Consider the following 15,699-nt stretch of genomic DNA (forward strand, 5'->3'; position numbering starts at 1 on the left):
CTTTTCAATTACACTAACAGTTAATCGTTGGCTTTATCCATAAAGTGTGTTTGCTTTTTGCCCGTATATGAGATTCTGATCGTAACAACACACACTGCAGTGGCAGTGGGAAGCCACGTGGGACACCATCCGGCATCTCCGATGAGATCTGTGATCTCCAGTGGCACTAAGCAACGAGGCGTAGGTGAGTGCATTGAGCTCCTGGCTGATGTGGGCCCTGGGGTGCCCGGAGGCACCCAGCACACCCTAAAGCTGTTACCCAGCAGCTGCTCACCAAATCTGATCCCAGGGAAGAAGCATCCAAAGCAACTCCATCCCAGAGCCTGGAGACAGGTTGCACAAGGCTGGATGGAGCAAATGTGGATGTACCCATCCACTCATCCCATCAAGTACGAGGACACAGGCAGGACTATATGAGAGGAGAGAGTTTCCCCATTTTCTGCACTGTCACGTGCACAGCTACCCCCTGCAAGAACAAGGTCTACACCTTCACATGGGACACATTAAAAGGCTTTCTGGAGAGATCGAGGGATCTGCACAGCCATGAACATGGTACCTGTGTGGGAAAAAGTTGCAGAAAATTTAGTAAAGGATTGTAGAGAGGTGGGGGTCTGTCTCTTCTCCCAAGTAATAAGAAATCAAATAAGAGGAAATGGCCTGAAGTTGCACCAGGAGAGGTTTAGGGTGGGTATTAGGAAAAATTTCTACACCGAAAGGGCTGTCAACCATTAGAACAGGCTGCCCAGGGCAGTGTTGGAGTCGCCATCCCTGGAGGCATTTACAAGCCGGGCAGACGTGGTGCTGAGGGACGTGGGGTAGTGGTGGGTTTGTCAGTGTTGGGTTGATGGTTGGACTCCATGATCCGACAGGTCCCTTCCAACCTCGACCATTCTATGATTCTGTGATTCCGTGATTGAATCAATAGGCACATGGATAAGTACACCATATGGGGAAAGGCAGTACGGCTCTTCTAACGTTCAGACAAGACTCCCTAACATATTGCAAGTCCTACAGGGGCTGGAAAGGATTCTGTCTGGGGCAGATCCAGGTGACAGAGTCTTCCTGGATTCCCCAGGACTCTGAGCAAAGTCCTCACTGAAGGTCATCAAATAAGCAGCCATGAAATGAGAGTAAATTCCTGCACACCAGCGAATCATTGAATCATAAAATAAAGGTTCATGGCTATCCTTTACAGTGAACCTCTACAGGAATCTGTACTGGGATTTTTGCTTTTCAACGACTTTTGTCTGGAAAAGGGAAGGGAAAACAGCAAGGCAACCAAGTTTCTGATGCTATTAGATTACTCCAGGAACAGGAGGAGCAGCTGCGAAAATCTGCAGAAGACCCTGGTAAGACTGAGTCACTGAACAATAAAACAACAGATAAAAAAACCCACAGTTGAGATAAACATACAGTGATGCACTTGGGGGAAAAACAGAACACTTTAGATGATAGAAAATGACAGGCTGGCGGCTAACAATTATCCCTCAGGAACAAGCTGTCACTGCGATGATAGTGTTACGACAACACAGTCCAGCGATCAGCAGTTCCAAGAACAAACGAGATATTAGAAATTCCTCGGCAAGGATCAGAAAACAAGGCCAGGACAGCGTTGCGCACCTGAAATGCTGCTGTGGCCCCGGGGCCTCGGGGAGCAAAACGCTTGTCACGGGGAAAAGAGTGAGCAGAGCGTGGCTTCGGTTGGAGAGAGGCAGCGGAGGGGAGGTATGACAGAGGTGGCAAAGGCCCAAAGATGAGTGGGGGGAAGATCTGCTCGTTGTCACTTCCAATACGGCAGCTAGAGGCAGGAGGAACTGGAACAGCACGCCTCTGGTTCAGAACGAACATACGGGCCATTATTCATGCAGGGTGTCATCAGACTGCGGAAATCACTAAAGCGGGGTCTCCTAGAGCCTGAAGTGTTCATGCGTTAAATTTAGGAAGATGAGCTCCTTTAGGCAAGTGGGTTCATCACCAACACGTCAGTGGTGTGATTGAAGAAAAGAACAAAACAGCCCCAAACCCGTGCTGTTCCAGGAGGAAGACTCTGCCCCTTTGCTGAGGGTGAGGGCTTTCCAAGGTTTCTGGTGAGCAAACCCTAGCTTTTGGCTTCAATTATTGTCCTCAGGTTTGTGCAACAAGGTGCACTGTGTCCTCTCATCAGCTAGCACTGGGGGTTTTGTGCTGGGAGTTATTATTCTTCCTTCTGAAACAATAGGACTCACTCCTAAGTGTCATTTTTTCGCGATGAGCTTTAGTCCGTTTGTATTTATTCTTGGTGCACGGCGGAATCCCGGACCTGTCCCCCCTTGGCTTTTTTGTCTCACGCAGCGATGCAAACCCAAACTGCCTGGCGAGTAGAGGAAAAAGGGCTTGTTATGAATGACCAAGGCTGATAAGAGACCTGCCTGTTGCAAAAAAAGCCATGAGATCGTTTCCCAGGCAAGAGGCTGTTGCGTGTGAAAGAGGCCGGGCGAGCTGGTTGTCCCCAAAACAAACTGCTTCTAAGGTAACAAACGCTGGCAGGAGCTAAACCTCGTTAACCGTATTAAGAAGGTACTTTCAAGTGCCAGCACCCGTGTCAAAAGGCTTTCCCATCAAAGCCAACCCCGGGAGGTTGCTGTGCTGAGTGGTTTGAAGGTGTTACAGAGGGTTTGGAGGCTACCTGGGCTGGTAAGGCTGGTGTCTGGTTTTTTTTTTTTTTGTTTTATGTAGTTATGATGCAAGTTAACGGCTTTCTAGTCCTCAGATTTAAGTGTCTGCTTCCTTGGTTCTGTAATCGCTGTCTTCTCTGTTGTTTTATGCTATTTCAATGCTGCAGATGGTTGGCCTTGCTCCTGTCTTTTACAAAATGCTTCTTAAAAGGTGATTTTTTTTCAGACACTCGTGCTGTATTAACGAGGAATGTGAGGTAGTACTGTAGTGTATGTGTTTGGTTTGTTGGGGGGGTGTTATTGGTGTATTTGCAGTTTTTTAGGAAGTTGCTTACCTAGAGGCTGATAGGGCTTTTTATAATAGAGGAGGCTAAAGCATGATTATGTGAAGTATCTCTTATTGCTCGAGTCAGGTCTACTTTGGAGACCTCAGGTGTGGATCTCCAAAGGCCCAGATGCAGATAAACCAAGGAAACGGCCTTCCTTTCTTAACTTAACTCCTGAGAACGAGCTGGGCCTCCTGCAGCTTGTGCTCCACACAAGATGTCCATGTGCTAGCGCGTTTAACTGCCTCTGAACCACTGGCTAAAGAGATCCCTCAACTAGCAATGTCCAGTTGCAGGAGGTTTGGCAGCTGAAAGCGCTGCACTGGGACAGGGGGGTGGCTTGATGCAGCGGGACCTCATGTGAACGGGTCTCACGCAGCATCCCCTTCCCAACTGGGGATGTTTGAAGTTAACTGTTCAGCAGCCCAAGCACTAAAAAGGCCATTTGTCTTTGATGTGGCATTGTCCAGAGGATAACGTGCAGCTGACCTTGCAGCCTTGCTTGGGGTGGGGGGTGGGGGGGTGCTGCATTTGTCTCCTTGGTGCTGTGAGCTGCTGATGCTCTGCTGGTGTGTCCTCAGCAGAGCCTGGCCCCCACAGCACCTCGTTTACTGCTGCTCGTGGTAAAACCCCTCCCATGCTGTTCTCTTTTCATACAGCTCCATCACAGCTCCCCGATTGACTGGGCTGGCCATGGGGATGGGAGTGGGGCAGGTGATGCTTGTGCTGTTGGCTGCCTGCGTGGTGATGCCTGCGAAGGACCCGTTGCTGAACATCTGTATGGATGCCAAACACCACAAAACCAAGCCTGGCCCAGAGGGGAAGCTGCATGACCAGGTATGACTCTGGTGATGGGTTAAGTGGGATTGTTGGGGTCCCCTGTACCTACCACCCCAGGTGACATCAGCTGGTTTGTGCTTTGGGCTTAGCAACCACTTGCCTGAGGAAGCAAAGCCTGTGCTGCGTATGAGGCCTGTTCGTTTGCTGTTTTCTTCTAGTAGATGGCTAGGGTAGATGCAGTGGTGTGAGGATTTGTCAGGTCAGTGTCACCCCTCTTTAACCAGGAGGACTCCTCTTCCCAAAGCTTGGGTACCCCAGATCAGAACAAGGCAAAGGATGGCAAGGAAAGATGCTCTTATCTGATACCTCTTTGATAAAGACTCTTCTTGCTAATTGAAGAGCTCTGCCCCTAGGCCCTTGGTGGAGATGGGGCTCAGAGCAAGCCAGGGTGCAAGAGGAGGGAGTTTGTTTCTGTTCCTCAGGCTGGCACTAATTCCTGGTGATGATGTGACCTCCTCCTGCTCTTCCTACTCCATATTGCTACAGCCCTGAACTCTTCAGTCCAAAGTGCCCAAGGGTTTGCTGGAGTAGACGTTCTTGCTGCTGAAGGTTTCTTGATGTAGGCTACATGAGGAGCTGGCACCTGCAGCATCCTCCAACTCCCTCAAGCTGCTGCCTGCCCTCCCTGACCAGCCTGTCTCTTGCTCTGTCGCAGTGTGCTCCCTGGAAGGACAATGCCTGCTGCACAGCCAACACCAGTTCAGAAGCCCACAAGGACCAATCCAACCTGTACAACTTCAACTGGAACCACTGTGGGCTGATGCCGCCCAAGTGCAAGCGCCACTTCATCCAGGACACATGCTTGTACGAGTGCTCACCCAACCTGGGGCCCTGGATTGACCAGGTAGGGTCAGATATGCTGTGACTGAGATAACAGGGCTTGTGTTGGCCACATGATATGTTGTATGCTGGTCCCCCATACAGTATACCCCTGGCACGTATGGGAGTGTGCTTTCCAGGGACACTGCAAACTTTCCTACTGGGTGGAAAAATTCAAAGGACTTTGCTAGCCTGTGTTTAGGTGGTCAGGCAGGCTGATGGAAGAATTGCTTCTTGTCAAGACATGTCTCTGCTGGGGTTGAAACTGTTCTGAGATCAGCTCTGGAGCCCAATGGAAGGGGCTGGGGGGGAAGCTGGGATGTGACAGATCCTGCCCCTTATCTTTGAAGGGCCACCACCAGTGTGCATGGTCCTATTCCCTTGCAGGCTGACAGCAGCTGGCGTCGGGAGAGGATTCTTCACGTGCCACTCTGCAAAGAGGACTGCGAGGAGTGGTGGGAGGATTGCAAGGACTATCTTGCGTGCAAAGAGAACTGGCACAAGGGCTGGAACTGGGCAACAGGTTGGTGGGCTGTGCAGAGCAAGCATCTTCTCACCCCTGCAGGCACCCCCAGCACCGTCATGGCTGGCTGCCCAGTGGCTGGAGCCAAAATCACGAATTGCTCTTGCCTGTCTGTGGGGTTGCCAACTAGAAGGTGGCCAAGCGACCATCCATCAGCTAGGATGCAGCGATGGGCTGGGGGTAGGTGGCCTGCTCCTCCCAGGTGAAAGGACATGAGTCAAGTGTGTTAACTCCTGTTGTTGTTTTCTTTCTGGGTGTTGTCTGTCCTCAGGAACGAACCGCTGTCCTTGGGGCTCCATTTGCAGACCCTTCAATCAAGTCTTCCCCCGACCAAAAGACCTGTGTGAGAAAATCTGGTCCAACTCCTACAAATACACCACAGAGCACCGGGGCAGCGGGCGCTGCATCCAGATGTGGTTTGACCCTGCCCAGGGAAACCCCAATGTGGTCGTGGCAAAGTACTATGCTTGGAAAAAGAGATCCTCCCCGGCTGGGTTGGAGAACGTGACTCCTGAGACGGACAAAGCTGTGCATGATCTGCCATGGTCTGTCCTGGTCTTGCTGCCTCTGGTTCTTGTGATGCTCCCTGAGGGAGGCAGGGGCTGTGGATCCCACGGAGGGGGGTCACTGTGACTGCTCCCTGAAGGGACCTGGCTTGCGCTGTTCCAGCTGCCCAACAAGAGGAGCTGGCATAGGTGACTTAGCTCTGTCTGTTCAAACTGGTCACACACCCCAGTAAGCGCTCTGCGTGAGTTGTGTTGGACCTTGATACCTGCCTCTGCTTTCAGCCGCTGACAAAGGCGGTTATTCCCCTGTTGTCCTAGGAAGGGCGATACCGTGTGTCTCTGCTCTGATGTAGGAGATCCTTCACGTCTGTTCCCACCTCATGCTGGGTTGGCTGTGCTTGCTCAAGGTCCTCGGCTGAGCTCTGGTGTCTGGTCTTTCAGACTGCTCTGATTTCCTGAAGGGTGGAGGTGACAATAAAATATTCCTCTGAATCAACTTTGCTGTACTGAAGTTAAGTACTATTGTGGAGGTAGAAGTGCCTTGGGGGTGGAACAAGGCTGGACTTGGGAGGTGGTGGGATCTGTGAATGTATGAGTCTGCCTGGGGGTAGGAAACATTTAGATCTCCTGGGAACTGAGTTGCCTGCATGCCTGTCCTGGGACTTCTGCAGCAGACCACAGCTAGCCATGGGAGGGGAGCACCTGTAGTGTCCCATCCGTAGTCACAGCCACTCGTCCGTACTTCTTCTGCTTCCCTCTGAGCCAGGCTTCTCGAGGGAGCAGGACCTGTCTGACCTTCTGTGTGTGTGGATTGCTGGAGCGAAATGCAAATTTCTGCTGCAGCCTGGGGCAAGCGGCACCTGCTTTCCCAGCCCGGCAATCGCCTCTGAGGAGCATCTTGGCAGAACTGGTCTTGACCTGCAGCTGTCCAGAAACTGTGTGTGGGAAAACTCCCTCTCCTCAACCTTGGCTGTGCAGCTCGGGTTGACTGCTGTGGCTTTCCTCCCCCAGCCCACGACCTGGTTTTGGCTGGATATCTGTGTTGCTTCAAAACTTTCTCCTCCCCAGGGAGTAAAGGTTCGCAGCCTCCCACATGGGACTTGCAGAAGTCACCAGTAGCTGTGCAAAGGCTCACTGCTGTGCTTATTTGTTCTTTTTTTTTTTTTTTTTTTTTTAATTCCTTCTTCTGAAGCAGAAATGAGCTTCTAGCAAACCTTTAGCAGCTTTTGAAAGGAATAGCGAAGGGGAAAGTAATGGGGAAATGCACAGGCTTGCTTAGGTTAGGCAAAGTCCGTGGCTGTGCAGTCTGCAGAGCCTGATAGTACTTCAAATACTTTAAGGAGTCTTTAGATCAAAGCAGCTACTTCCATAAGTTTTTCCTGATTGTTTGTGGTTTGTTTTGTTCTTTTTTTTTTTTTTTTTTAATGTTCCTAATGATACAGCCTCTACTGTAGCTGGCTGCTTATTCCTCCTCTCTATATGAAGCACAGGAGCGCTTTTTTCTTTCCCTCTCTAACTTCAACGTGTTGTCTGCAAGAGCTGAAGCTGTCCTAGGACTGACCTTAGCTCAAAGTCAAAAATGTCTTTAGTCCCTGTGTGGGGTAGAAGGTTTCCCCTGCCTGACCCAGCTAGGGATGGGGGAGAGGAAACACCTGGAACTGATTCCTCTGACCGTCATCTCCACAAAGGACAAAAGTAAAGCAAGTCTAAAAACAAAGCTGCTCAAGGTGAAGGAAAATCCCATCCAGGCAGCTCCTGCTGTCCATGGGCTTGTTGCCTGTGTGTCGGTCTGGTCGGCTCTGCCACTGTGTCCGAATACTACTCGGGTACTCGTCTCTTAGAAGTATATGGGGATCCCCTTTGGGGCTGGTGGGAAGTGCTCCTGTCCCCCAGCAATGTGAAAACCCTGTCTGAGGCCTGTGTCCGGAGAGACATCTGACCTCACTGATTCCAACCACTTCCAGTTTTGTTCTTTGGAAGTTGCTTTGGGATTAGCTGCAAGCGATGCTACTGCCAACATCTCTTCTTTTATGAGAAACTTCCGGTTGCGGACACTTGCTCCCTGGACACTTCACCAGTTCTGTTGGTGCTGCTCCCATGCTTGGCAATGGTCAGATAGATAACTGCTGGGACCGTTCGTTGCATACCGTAGAAAAGTAAGCTATTCCAGAAAAAGGCATCCTTGAGGAGGAGGTTGATTAGATCAGCTGTCCATCTCCTATCACAGTCTAAGTTCATCTGCTCAGCCCTGAGTTGAGCTAAAAGGTCAAATATTTCACCTGTGCTGTTCTCTGTACTTGATTGTTTCTTGTGACAGACTTTATGACTCCACTATCATTTGTGCATTAATCCCTGCATGCTAAATATCACCATTCACTCATTACTTCAGTTAAACTGTTTTCAAAGAAAATCTCCTGAAGTCCAGAAATGGAGAGAACCGAAGAGAATTTTACAAATAGCAAAACCGCCCAGCTGGCAAAGGTTTAACTCCTTAACCTATTGGAAGAGTCCCCACCTCCATCTGTAAATCTGGGTACGATCCTTTCCTCTACACAGCAAACCCTGGCTGCTGAGTCTGCAAGGGGGAAATGCTGACCTCACGTAGCTCATAGTGTATTGAAACTTCTGCCCGTCAGGCTGGTCTGACATTGCCTCGCTGTTTTTGTCCACCCTCTTCTGCTGATTACTGTCCCACTGGGGTGACCCAGGCTGAGGAGCTCCCCAGCCATCTCTGCTAGAGCAGCTGTAAGGGTGGCGAGGCACTGGAACAGGTTGCCCAGGGAAGTTGTCAGTGGCCCATCCCTGGAGGTGTTCGAGGCCAGGCTGGATGAGGCTTTGGGCGGCCTGGTCTAGTGGGAGGTGTCCCTGCCCAGGGCAGGGGGGTTGGAACTGGATGATCTTTAAGGTCCCTTCCAACTCGAATCATTCTGTTGTTCTGTATCAGGGAGGACTGCCTGTTGGGAGGTGTGTTTCAGGAGGATTGAGGTTCTGCTTCAGCAAAGAGCTCCTGCAACCCGTGCTGCAGCTCACCAGCTAATGGATTTCACCTTTGTAGCCCAGCTCCGGGGCCTAGGCACATCACCTCACTTTATGTTCTTCCATGGGTCATCATTGAGCCGGGGCCATGACTTACTCCTCTCCCCCTGAACAATGCACTTGCATTTGTCCAACAGCTCTCGGAGCGCTCAGGGGCTGTCCCTGCGTTGGTCTCATCGGGGTTTGCTGTGGCTGACAGATTCTTTCAGCTGACACGGTGCATGGCAAACTAACTCCTGAAAGAGCTTCTCCCCGCTCTGGATGCTTGTACTAATTCCTGTCATTGGTGATGTTGTTCCCATTGTCAGAGAGGTGGAGATGGTACATCTGCAGGGGGTTCAGGCACCTGCCTGCTCTGTATGACTGTAGCTGAGGCTGTGGGGTGTTGGCAGCTCAAGCTTGCAATGTGCCCCCTCGTTTTCTAGAAGGGGGACCTGACCTTGGAGACAGATCTCCAGTCCTGAGCAGAACGCCCCCGCTTACAGCGAGGTCTCCCTGTTGTTCATATGGGGACCCTGGAAGTGTGCTTCTGAAACAGCTAAAAATTAGCTCTGCAATTCGAGGCTCAATCTGTCAAACTCTATGCCCTAGTCACAACCCATTTTCACTGTTGCTGCTGCATCTTCGGTCTGGGAATCTCGTCTTTTCCCCCACAGCTCTTCCGGACCATGATTTCTTCTTATAAGGTGAATTGTCTGCACTATCCAGTGCCTCAGTCTGGGGCATATGGAGCCCAGACTCCCCTCAATCTGAGAGCACAGCAGCATCACCCCGCTTTCCCATGTGCTCTTGCCACATCACGGGATGCTTCCAAGCTGGCTGCAGGTTTGTTTCTTCCTGCTTTTATGGAGTTTGGGGTGCATTTATGTAATTGATTGCTGTAGGCTGAGAGGTCCACCTGTAGTTGCAGACAAGCCAAGATCACCTGGAAGGAGGGCTCTGCTTTGGATGTGGTTCCTGGCTCTCAGGAACTCACTGCAAGAGATAAAAAACAGGGGGGACATCAGCTAGCAAGGGATGTTTGGGTCCTTTTGCTTTCCAGTCAGCAGAGAAGACAACCAGGAGAGCTGACAAGAATTTGCTGTAGCTCTAGCTATAGTGGTCTGCTACAAGTTCATAACGTCCCTTTTTGTCCTCCTAATACAGAATAGAATATTTCATTTGGAAGGGGCCTACAACAATCATCCAGTCCAACTTCTATTTGTAGAAGAAAGCCATGCTTTGGGGCACACAAAGCTTTCTGCATGTCTCGTGGAGAGGCCAGATGCATGAGCTGGGAAGTAGAGGCAGAACAAGGCTTGAAGGAGCCAGTGCACAGCGAGACCCCGCAGAGCTGTAAATGAGGAGCCCCGTCACAGTAGAGGCTTCCAGTCCTCAGCAGCAACCCGCGGGTAAGCACTTGCATGCTGGGTGGTTGGCAGTGTCCTCTCCACTGCAAGGGCAGCTTGGCGATCAGGAATGCCACCAGCTTTCACAGAATCATAGAATTGCCTAGGTTAGAAGGCACCTTTCAGATCATCTAGTCCAACTGTCAACCCAACACTGACAAAAACCATCACTAATATAAATGATATCTCTAAGCACTACATCTACCCATCTTTTAAATCCCTCCAGGGATGGTACCTCAACCACTTCCCTGGGCAGCCTCTTCCAATGCTTTATAACCCTTTCAATGTAAAAAGTTTTCCTAATATCCATCCTAAACCTCCCCTGGCACAACTTGAGGCCGTCTCCTCTTGTCCCATGGCCTGTTCCCTGGGAGAAGAGACTGAGCCCCCCTGGCTACCCCCTCCTTTCAGGGGGATGTAGAGAGCGAGAAGGTCTCCCCTCAGCCTCCTTTTCTCCAGGCTGAACACCCCCAGCTCCCTCAGCTGCTCCTCACAAGGCTTGTGCTCCGGACCCCTCACCAGCTCCGGTGCCCTTCTCTGGACCTGCCCCAGAGAAGGGCAACATGTGGACATTTGTCTGCAGGGCTCCTGGTCAGAGAGATTGCTGGAGGCACTGGCTTCTGACCAAAGGAGCCCTCTTCTCACAGCCTGTATGTAAGGCACAGGGGGAAATAACTCTCCCGTGAGTCCTCTGCCAGAGGACCTTATCCAGCACCCAGGCAGCCAGCACAGAGATGCCTGTGGCTCTGCAGCAAGTGCTGGACAAAGCAGGGGAACAAAGGAATCACAGAATGGCCAGGGTTGGAAGGGACCTCTGAAGATCATCCAGTCCAACCCCCCTGCCACAATGGGGTCACCCAGAGCAGGTTGCACAGGAACGTGTCCAGGCGGGGTTGGAATGTCTCCAGAGACGGAGACTCCACCACCTCTCTGGGCAGCCTGTGCCAGGGCTCTGCCACCCTCACAGAAAAGAAGTTCCTCCTCGTGTTTAGGTGGAACTTCCTATGCTGGTAGGAAGCTCTTGCAGATGCTGCCCACAGACTCCAAGAGATGCTCCGGGCCGCTGGACCAATGATTAAAAGGGAACTTTTCTCACCCAACTGCAGACCTACTGCGAAGATTGTAGTCTTTGTCCAACTGCTTAGAGCAAGAAAACTGCAGGAGCTCTTTGGTGCAGATCGATGAACTAAGGTTTTTGTAAAATGGTGATATGAGACAAGTACATTTTTCAAATCTCCCATAGTTAGTACGTGCAGAACTATTTTTTATGAGTGGCACGCTCTTTCTGAAAACTACATTATAATGCTGCAGCTGAGTTGATGCAGAGAAGAAGAACCCAAAAATGACCTGCTTTATAAACATCTTCTGTGTATGACCTTATCTGAAGAGAACTCAACACCCATCTGCTGGGCTCTCCAGGAGCTGAAGTTTGTGGCGCCTTGTCCATGTCCTTATTTAACATCTGTGTTCTTTCAGCTTTGGCTTCACATCTGTCACATTTACATGTATTTGCTTACATTTCCTGCCTTGGTTTCTTTGATATGTTTTTTTCCCTGCAGGCCAGCAGCAGCACATCATGTCTCTCAAGTCCAGCTCCACACCAGTCACATTTTTCTTTTTGGGCAGCCCAGGGCTGGAAACTGTCAGCATCTGGCTCTCTTCCTTTCACTTTCATTTGTGTTGTGTCACTTCTGGGGAACATCGCAATCCTGTTTGTTACCAGGACTGATCCGAGCCTCCACGAGCCCATGTACAAATTCCTCTCCATGCTGGCCACCACCAGTTTGGGCTTCTCTGTCTGCAATGCCAGCTCTGATGAGTGCGTTCTGGTTTGACGCCATGAAGGCTAGTCTTGATATTTCTTTTGCTCAATATTTTTTAACTCATTTATCCTAATTCTTGGAGTCCTCGGTGCTTCTGGCCATGGCCTTTGATCACTATGTGGCCATCTGCTACCCATGAAAATGCTCCTCCATCCTCACCAGTGCCAGGATAGCCAAGGTCAGCCTGGCTGCTCTGTGCAGAGGTGCCTTACCAACCGTGCCCCCATTTGTGGTATTAAAAGGATTGCCCTTCTGCCAATCCCATGTGCCCTCCCATGCCTACTGTCTGCATCAGGACCTGGTCAAGCTGGTGTGTGCAGACATCACATTCAGTAACTGGTATGGCTTTGTTTTAGTCAATCTCTTTCTGACATTAGACGTCATCCTCATCTTTGTGTCGTCTATACTGATTGCTAGGGCCGTTCTGAGCACCGCACCCCAGAGGGAGCATCACAAGCTTTGAGCAACTGCCTGTCCTGTATCCTGGCAGTCCTGATCCTGTACATCCCCATGGCTGGCTTGTCTGTGGTTCATTGGTATGGCCAGCATGCTTCCCCTCTCATTCACGTCTTCATGGCCAACATCTACCTGCTGGTCCTTCCCATGCTGAACCCCAACACTTGCAGCATAAAAACCAAACAGATCTGCAGGGGCACCCTCTGGGTCCACTTGCCTGAGTATCCCTGTATGAAGCAGGGACAGGTCACAGCTGGGATGAGACCTGGGATGACGTGTCTGTGTGCCATAGGCCAAGTCAATGTCTCAAATGCACACCTCTTCCCACTGCACATCCTCTGTGTGAAAATGCTTCCTATGTTAATGATCCCCTGTGATTCATTAAGGGCTCTGTTGATTGAGTCCATGTGCAAGGATGGCTGACAACATCCTCTCAAGTCAACACAAAGGCCAGATAGGGATCGGAGGGGGCAGTGGCAAGGTCAGGAAAACCAGCCAGGCTCATTCCTCTACATCTACTGCTCCTAAGACCATCAGAGGTGAATGGTTCAGATATTGTCCCAGTTTGGAAACTAGAGCAATTCATCAGAAGAAACTCTCTTCAGGACACCACGCAAATTCCTGGATTATTGCCTAAACAGGTATACGATTTTTGTGGGGTGCCTGCGGTAGAATTTGAGCATTGAGCAAGAGAATTATGGGACTGTACAGGATTTATTATAGGACATTTAATGCAAGGGCTGACAGTGAGGACTGTTGGGAATTATTAAGGAATTATGAAAGGAATGTCTACATTTGTGGGTCTGTGCAATCCACCAGTGAACTTCTAGCCAAAGCAGGGATCAAAGAGGGCGAGGGGTCGGAGGTCTGGATCAGAGGGACCTGGGGTCTGGGAGACAGGTATAGGAGAGACCGAGGATTGGGAGCAGCTTCTGGAGAGCCACTGTACTGGGATCTCTGAATTGTTGTCTGTAGAAACAGGAGACTGAGCAATTTGTACTTGTCAGGGTGGGTCTACCTGGGTCCACCACATTGGGGCAACCTGAACACAGACACCAAACAGGCTCTGAAAATGCCAGCCTGGAAAATCCCTGGATCAGCAGTCAGGCTCCAGTTGGGCAGTGTTTTGATTGTGAGTTCAGATGAAAAGGGGAAAAAAAAAAAAAAAAAAAAAACAACACAAAAAAAACCTCAAAACACCCCATTAGAGGCAGTAAGACCATGTTGTAGGAGGGCAGCCGCAGGGCGTCGGGATGAGGTGGATAGAGGGATCAGCACAATGGGAGCTGCTCTTGCACACTGACTCCTTTGGAAACGTCAAGATATTCAGGAAAATGCCAGAGCAGCAGAGATGTCAAAGAAAGGTTTGCCGAGGGCAAAGGGAAGAGGATGTCTGCAGCGGTGTGGGTGGGTGTCCCGGGGGGGCGGCACTGCCAGAGCTCCCTGTCCGTGCTGCTCCTCCTGCAGCTGTGCTGTGCGGCAGGCGATGTCCCTCCCGCCGCCAACTGCAGATGAGACGCTGCTTCTCCCTCCGCCCAGGAGAGATGAAGTGCCCCAGGCGGGGGTAGATCTGGAAAAAACGTGGCTCTGGAGGTGATTTTCTGGGGTGTGGAAGGAGAAGGTCAGTGAATCTGGCTGTGTTGGAGGTTGTGCTTTGTTCGGTTTGCGCAGCTTTCTGAAAGGATGGGATGATCACTGAAGACCTTGCAGGATAAGGAGGGCCACAAAAATGATCCAAGGGCTGGAACCCTTTTGCTGGGAGGACAGGCTGAGAGAGTTGGGGGGGTTCAGCCTGGAAAAGAGAAGGCTCCGGGGAGACCTTGGAGCCCCTTCCAGTCCCTCAAGGGGCTCCAGGAAAGCTGGGGAGGGACTCTGGATGGGGGAGGGGAGCCATGGGACGAGGGGGAAGGGGTTTGCACTGCAAGAGGGGAGACTGAGCTGAGATCTCGGGCAGAAATTCTTGGCTGTGAGGGCGGTGAGCCCCTGGCCCAGGTTGCCCAGAGAAGCTGTGGCGGCCCCATCCCTGGAGGGGTTCAAGGCCAGGTTGGCCGGGGCTTGGAGCAAGCTGGGCTGGTGGGAGGTGTCCCTGCCCAGGGCAGGGGGTGGCACTGGGTGGCCTTTAAGGTCCCTTCCAACCCAAACCATTCTATGATAAGAAATTCTATGGGTTGAATATTTTCAGCAACTTCTCCCAGATCCGATTGGTTTTCATCCCAGAAATGGTGAGGTTTAGTGCAGGTGGAAGCTGCACGCACAGGTTGTCCAGGAAAATGTGAACAGGCTGAGGAATGTTGTGCCCAAACCGATGGGTTGAAAATGAGAAGGTGGCTGGTCTGCAAGAGTGCTGTGACCCAAGTTGTTGGATGAGGAATGTCTGGGGGAGGTTGCAGGAGCTGAGGATGAGACTGGTAGCACTGAGGGGATGATGCTTGGTCTCAGGCAGGCTGTGCCCTGTGGTGGCAACCAGGACTGCGGCGTGCCGGAGCAGGAGGGGATGGAGCCGGGCAGCTGCAAGTAGAGAGGGAGAATTTGCTAGCAAGGGGAAGAGAAACTGTCTGGTCACAGCTCTGTCCCAAAATACCCTTCACACCCCTGTGAAACTTGACACTTGTCCAGGGCTTATGGCTTTGCCCACACAAGAGCTCTATAGGGATATACAGGAATAGTAAATTTCCCATGGTGTCCATGGTAATTATTTCAAGGAAAGAAGCGGTGCCACTGAAACAGAACCACAACATTTCAAAGGTCCTTATTCTTATTTGCTTTTTTTGTTTGCTTGTTTGTTTTCTGTAGTTGAAAGCACTAAACTTCAGCAAAGTGGACTTGGTAAAACTGAGATAGCGACATCTCAGGAGGAAAATGTCTAGGAGAATATTTTGCGGGAAGTTATGCAGTTCGTTAAAGTCGCAATAAAAAGAACGGTTTTTTTTCAAACTCCATCAGTAAAATGGATAAGCAAGAAGGGCACTAAAAATCATCATGCATAAATCACCACCTTTGCAGTGATCCCTAGCATGAGAAAAAAACATGAGCTTTTGAGCTTGGTCAAACCAGTAACGATTTACAGAAAGAAATAGCGAGAGCATACGAAGGAAAAACAGAAAGGAGGGGGAAGGCAAAAAGCAATTTGCATTTAGTTAGACACACAGATTAATGTAAGAATCACTTTGTTATTCAAATGCTAGGGAAGCCTATTGAATGATGAATGATATGAACACGCATGACATTTATTTTTTTTTTTTAAATTATAAATTATTTTTCCCCGAAATAGTCTGACATCCACAGCAAATTAAGAAATCAGGGGAAACGGCGAAAAAAAATGTCAAAA

General features: G+C 50.4%; 2 protein-coding genes across 2 annotated transcripts; both read left to right on the top strand.

Annotated features, from left to right (window-relative positions):
• Positions 1-2,609: 2,609 nt before the first annotated feature.
• On the top strand, positions 2,610-6,035 carry LOC128918190 (folate receptor gamma-like). Its single transcript, XM_054222093.1, has 5 exons — positions 2,610-2,673; positions 3,640-3,817; positions 4,476-4,664; positions 5,027-5,162; positions 5,434-6,035. The coding sequence occupies exons 2-5, from the start codon at positions 3,674-3,676 to the stop codon at positions 5,793-5,795; spliced, it is 831 nt and encodes a 276-aa protein (XP_054078068.1). The 5' UTR covers positions 2,610-2,673; positions 3,640-3,673; the 3' UTR covers positions 5,796-6,035.
• A 1,267-nt stretch (positions 6,036-7,302) lies between these two features.
• On the top strand, positions 7,303-12,794 carry LOC128902520 (olfactory receptor 51Q1-like). The gene is given in 4 exon segments (XM_054185682.1): positions 7,303-7,460; positions 11,816-11,921; positions 11,998-12,370; positions 12,373-12,794. Coding segments are annotated over 4 exon segments (1,059 nt in total).
• The last annotated feature ends 2,905 nt before the right edge of the window (positions 12,795-15,699 follow it).

Source organism: Rissa tridactyla, chromosome 1 (genome assembly GCF_028500815.1).
Source record: "Rissa tridactyla isolate bRisTri1 chromosome 1, bRisTri1.patW.cur.20221130, whole genome shotgun sequence".
Classification (NCBI taxonomy): domain Eukaryota; kingdom Metazoa; phylum Chordata; class Aves; order Charadriiformes; family Laridae; genus Rissa; species Rissa tridactyla.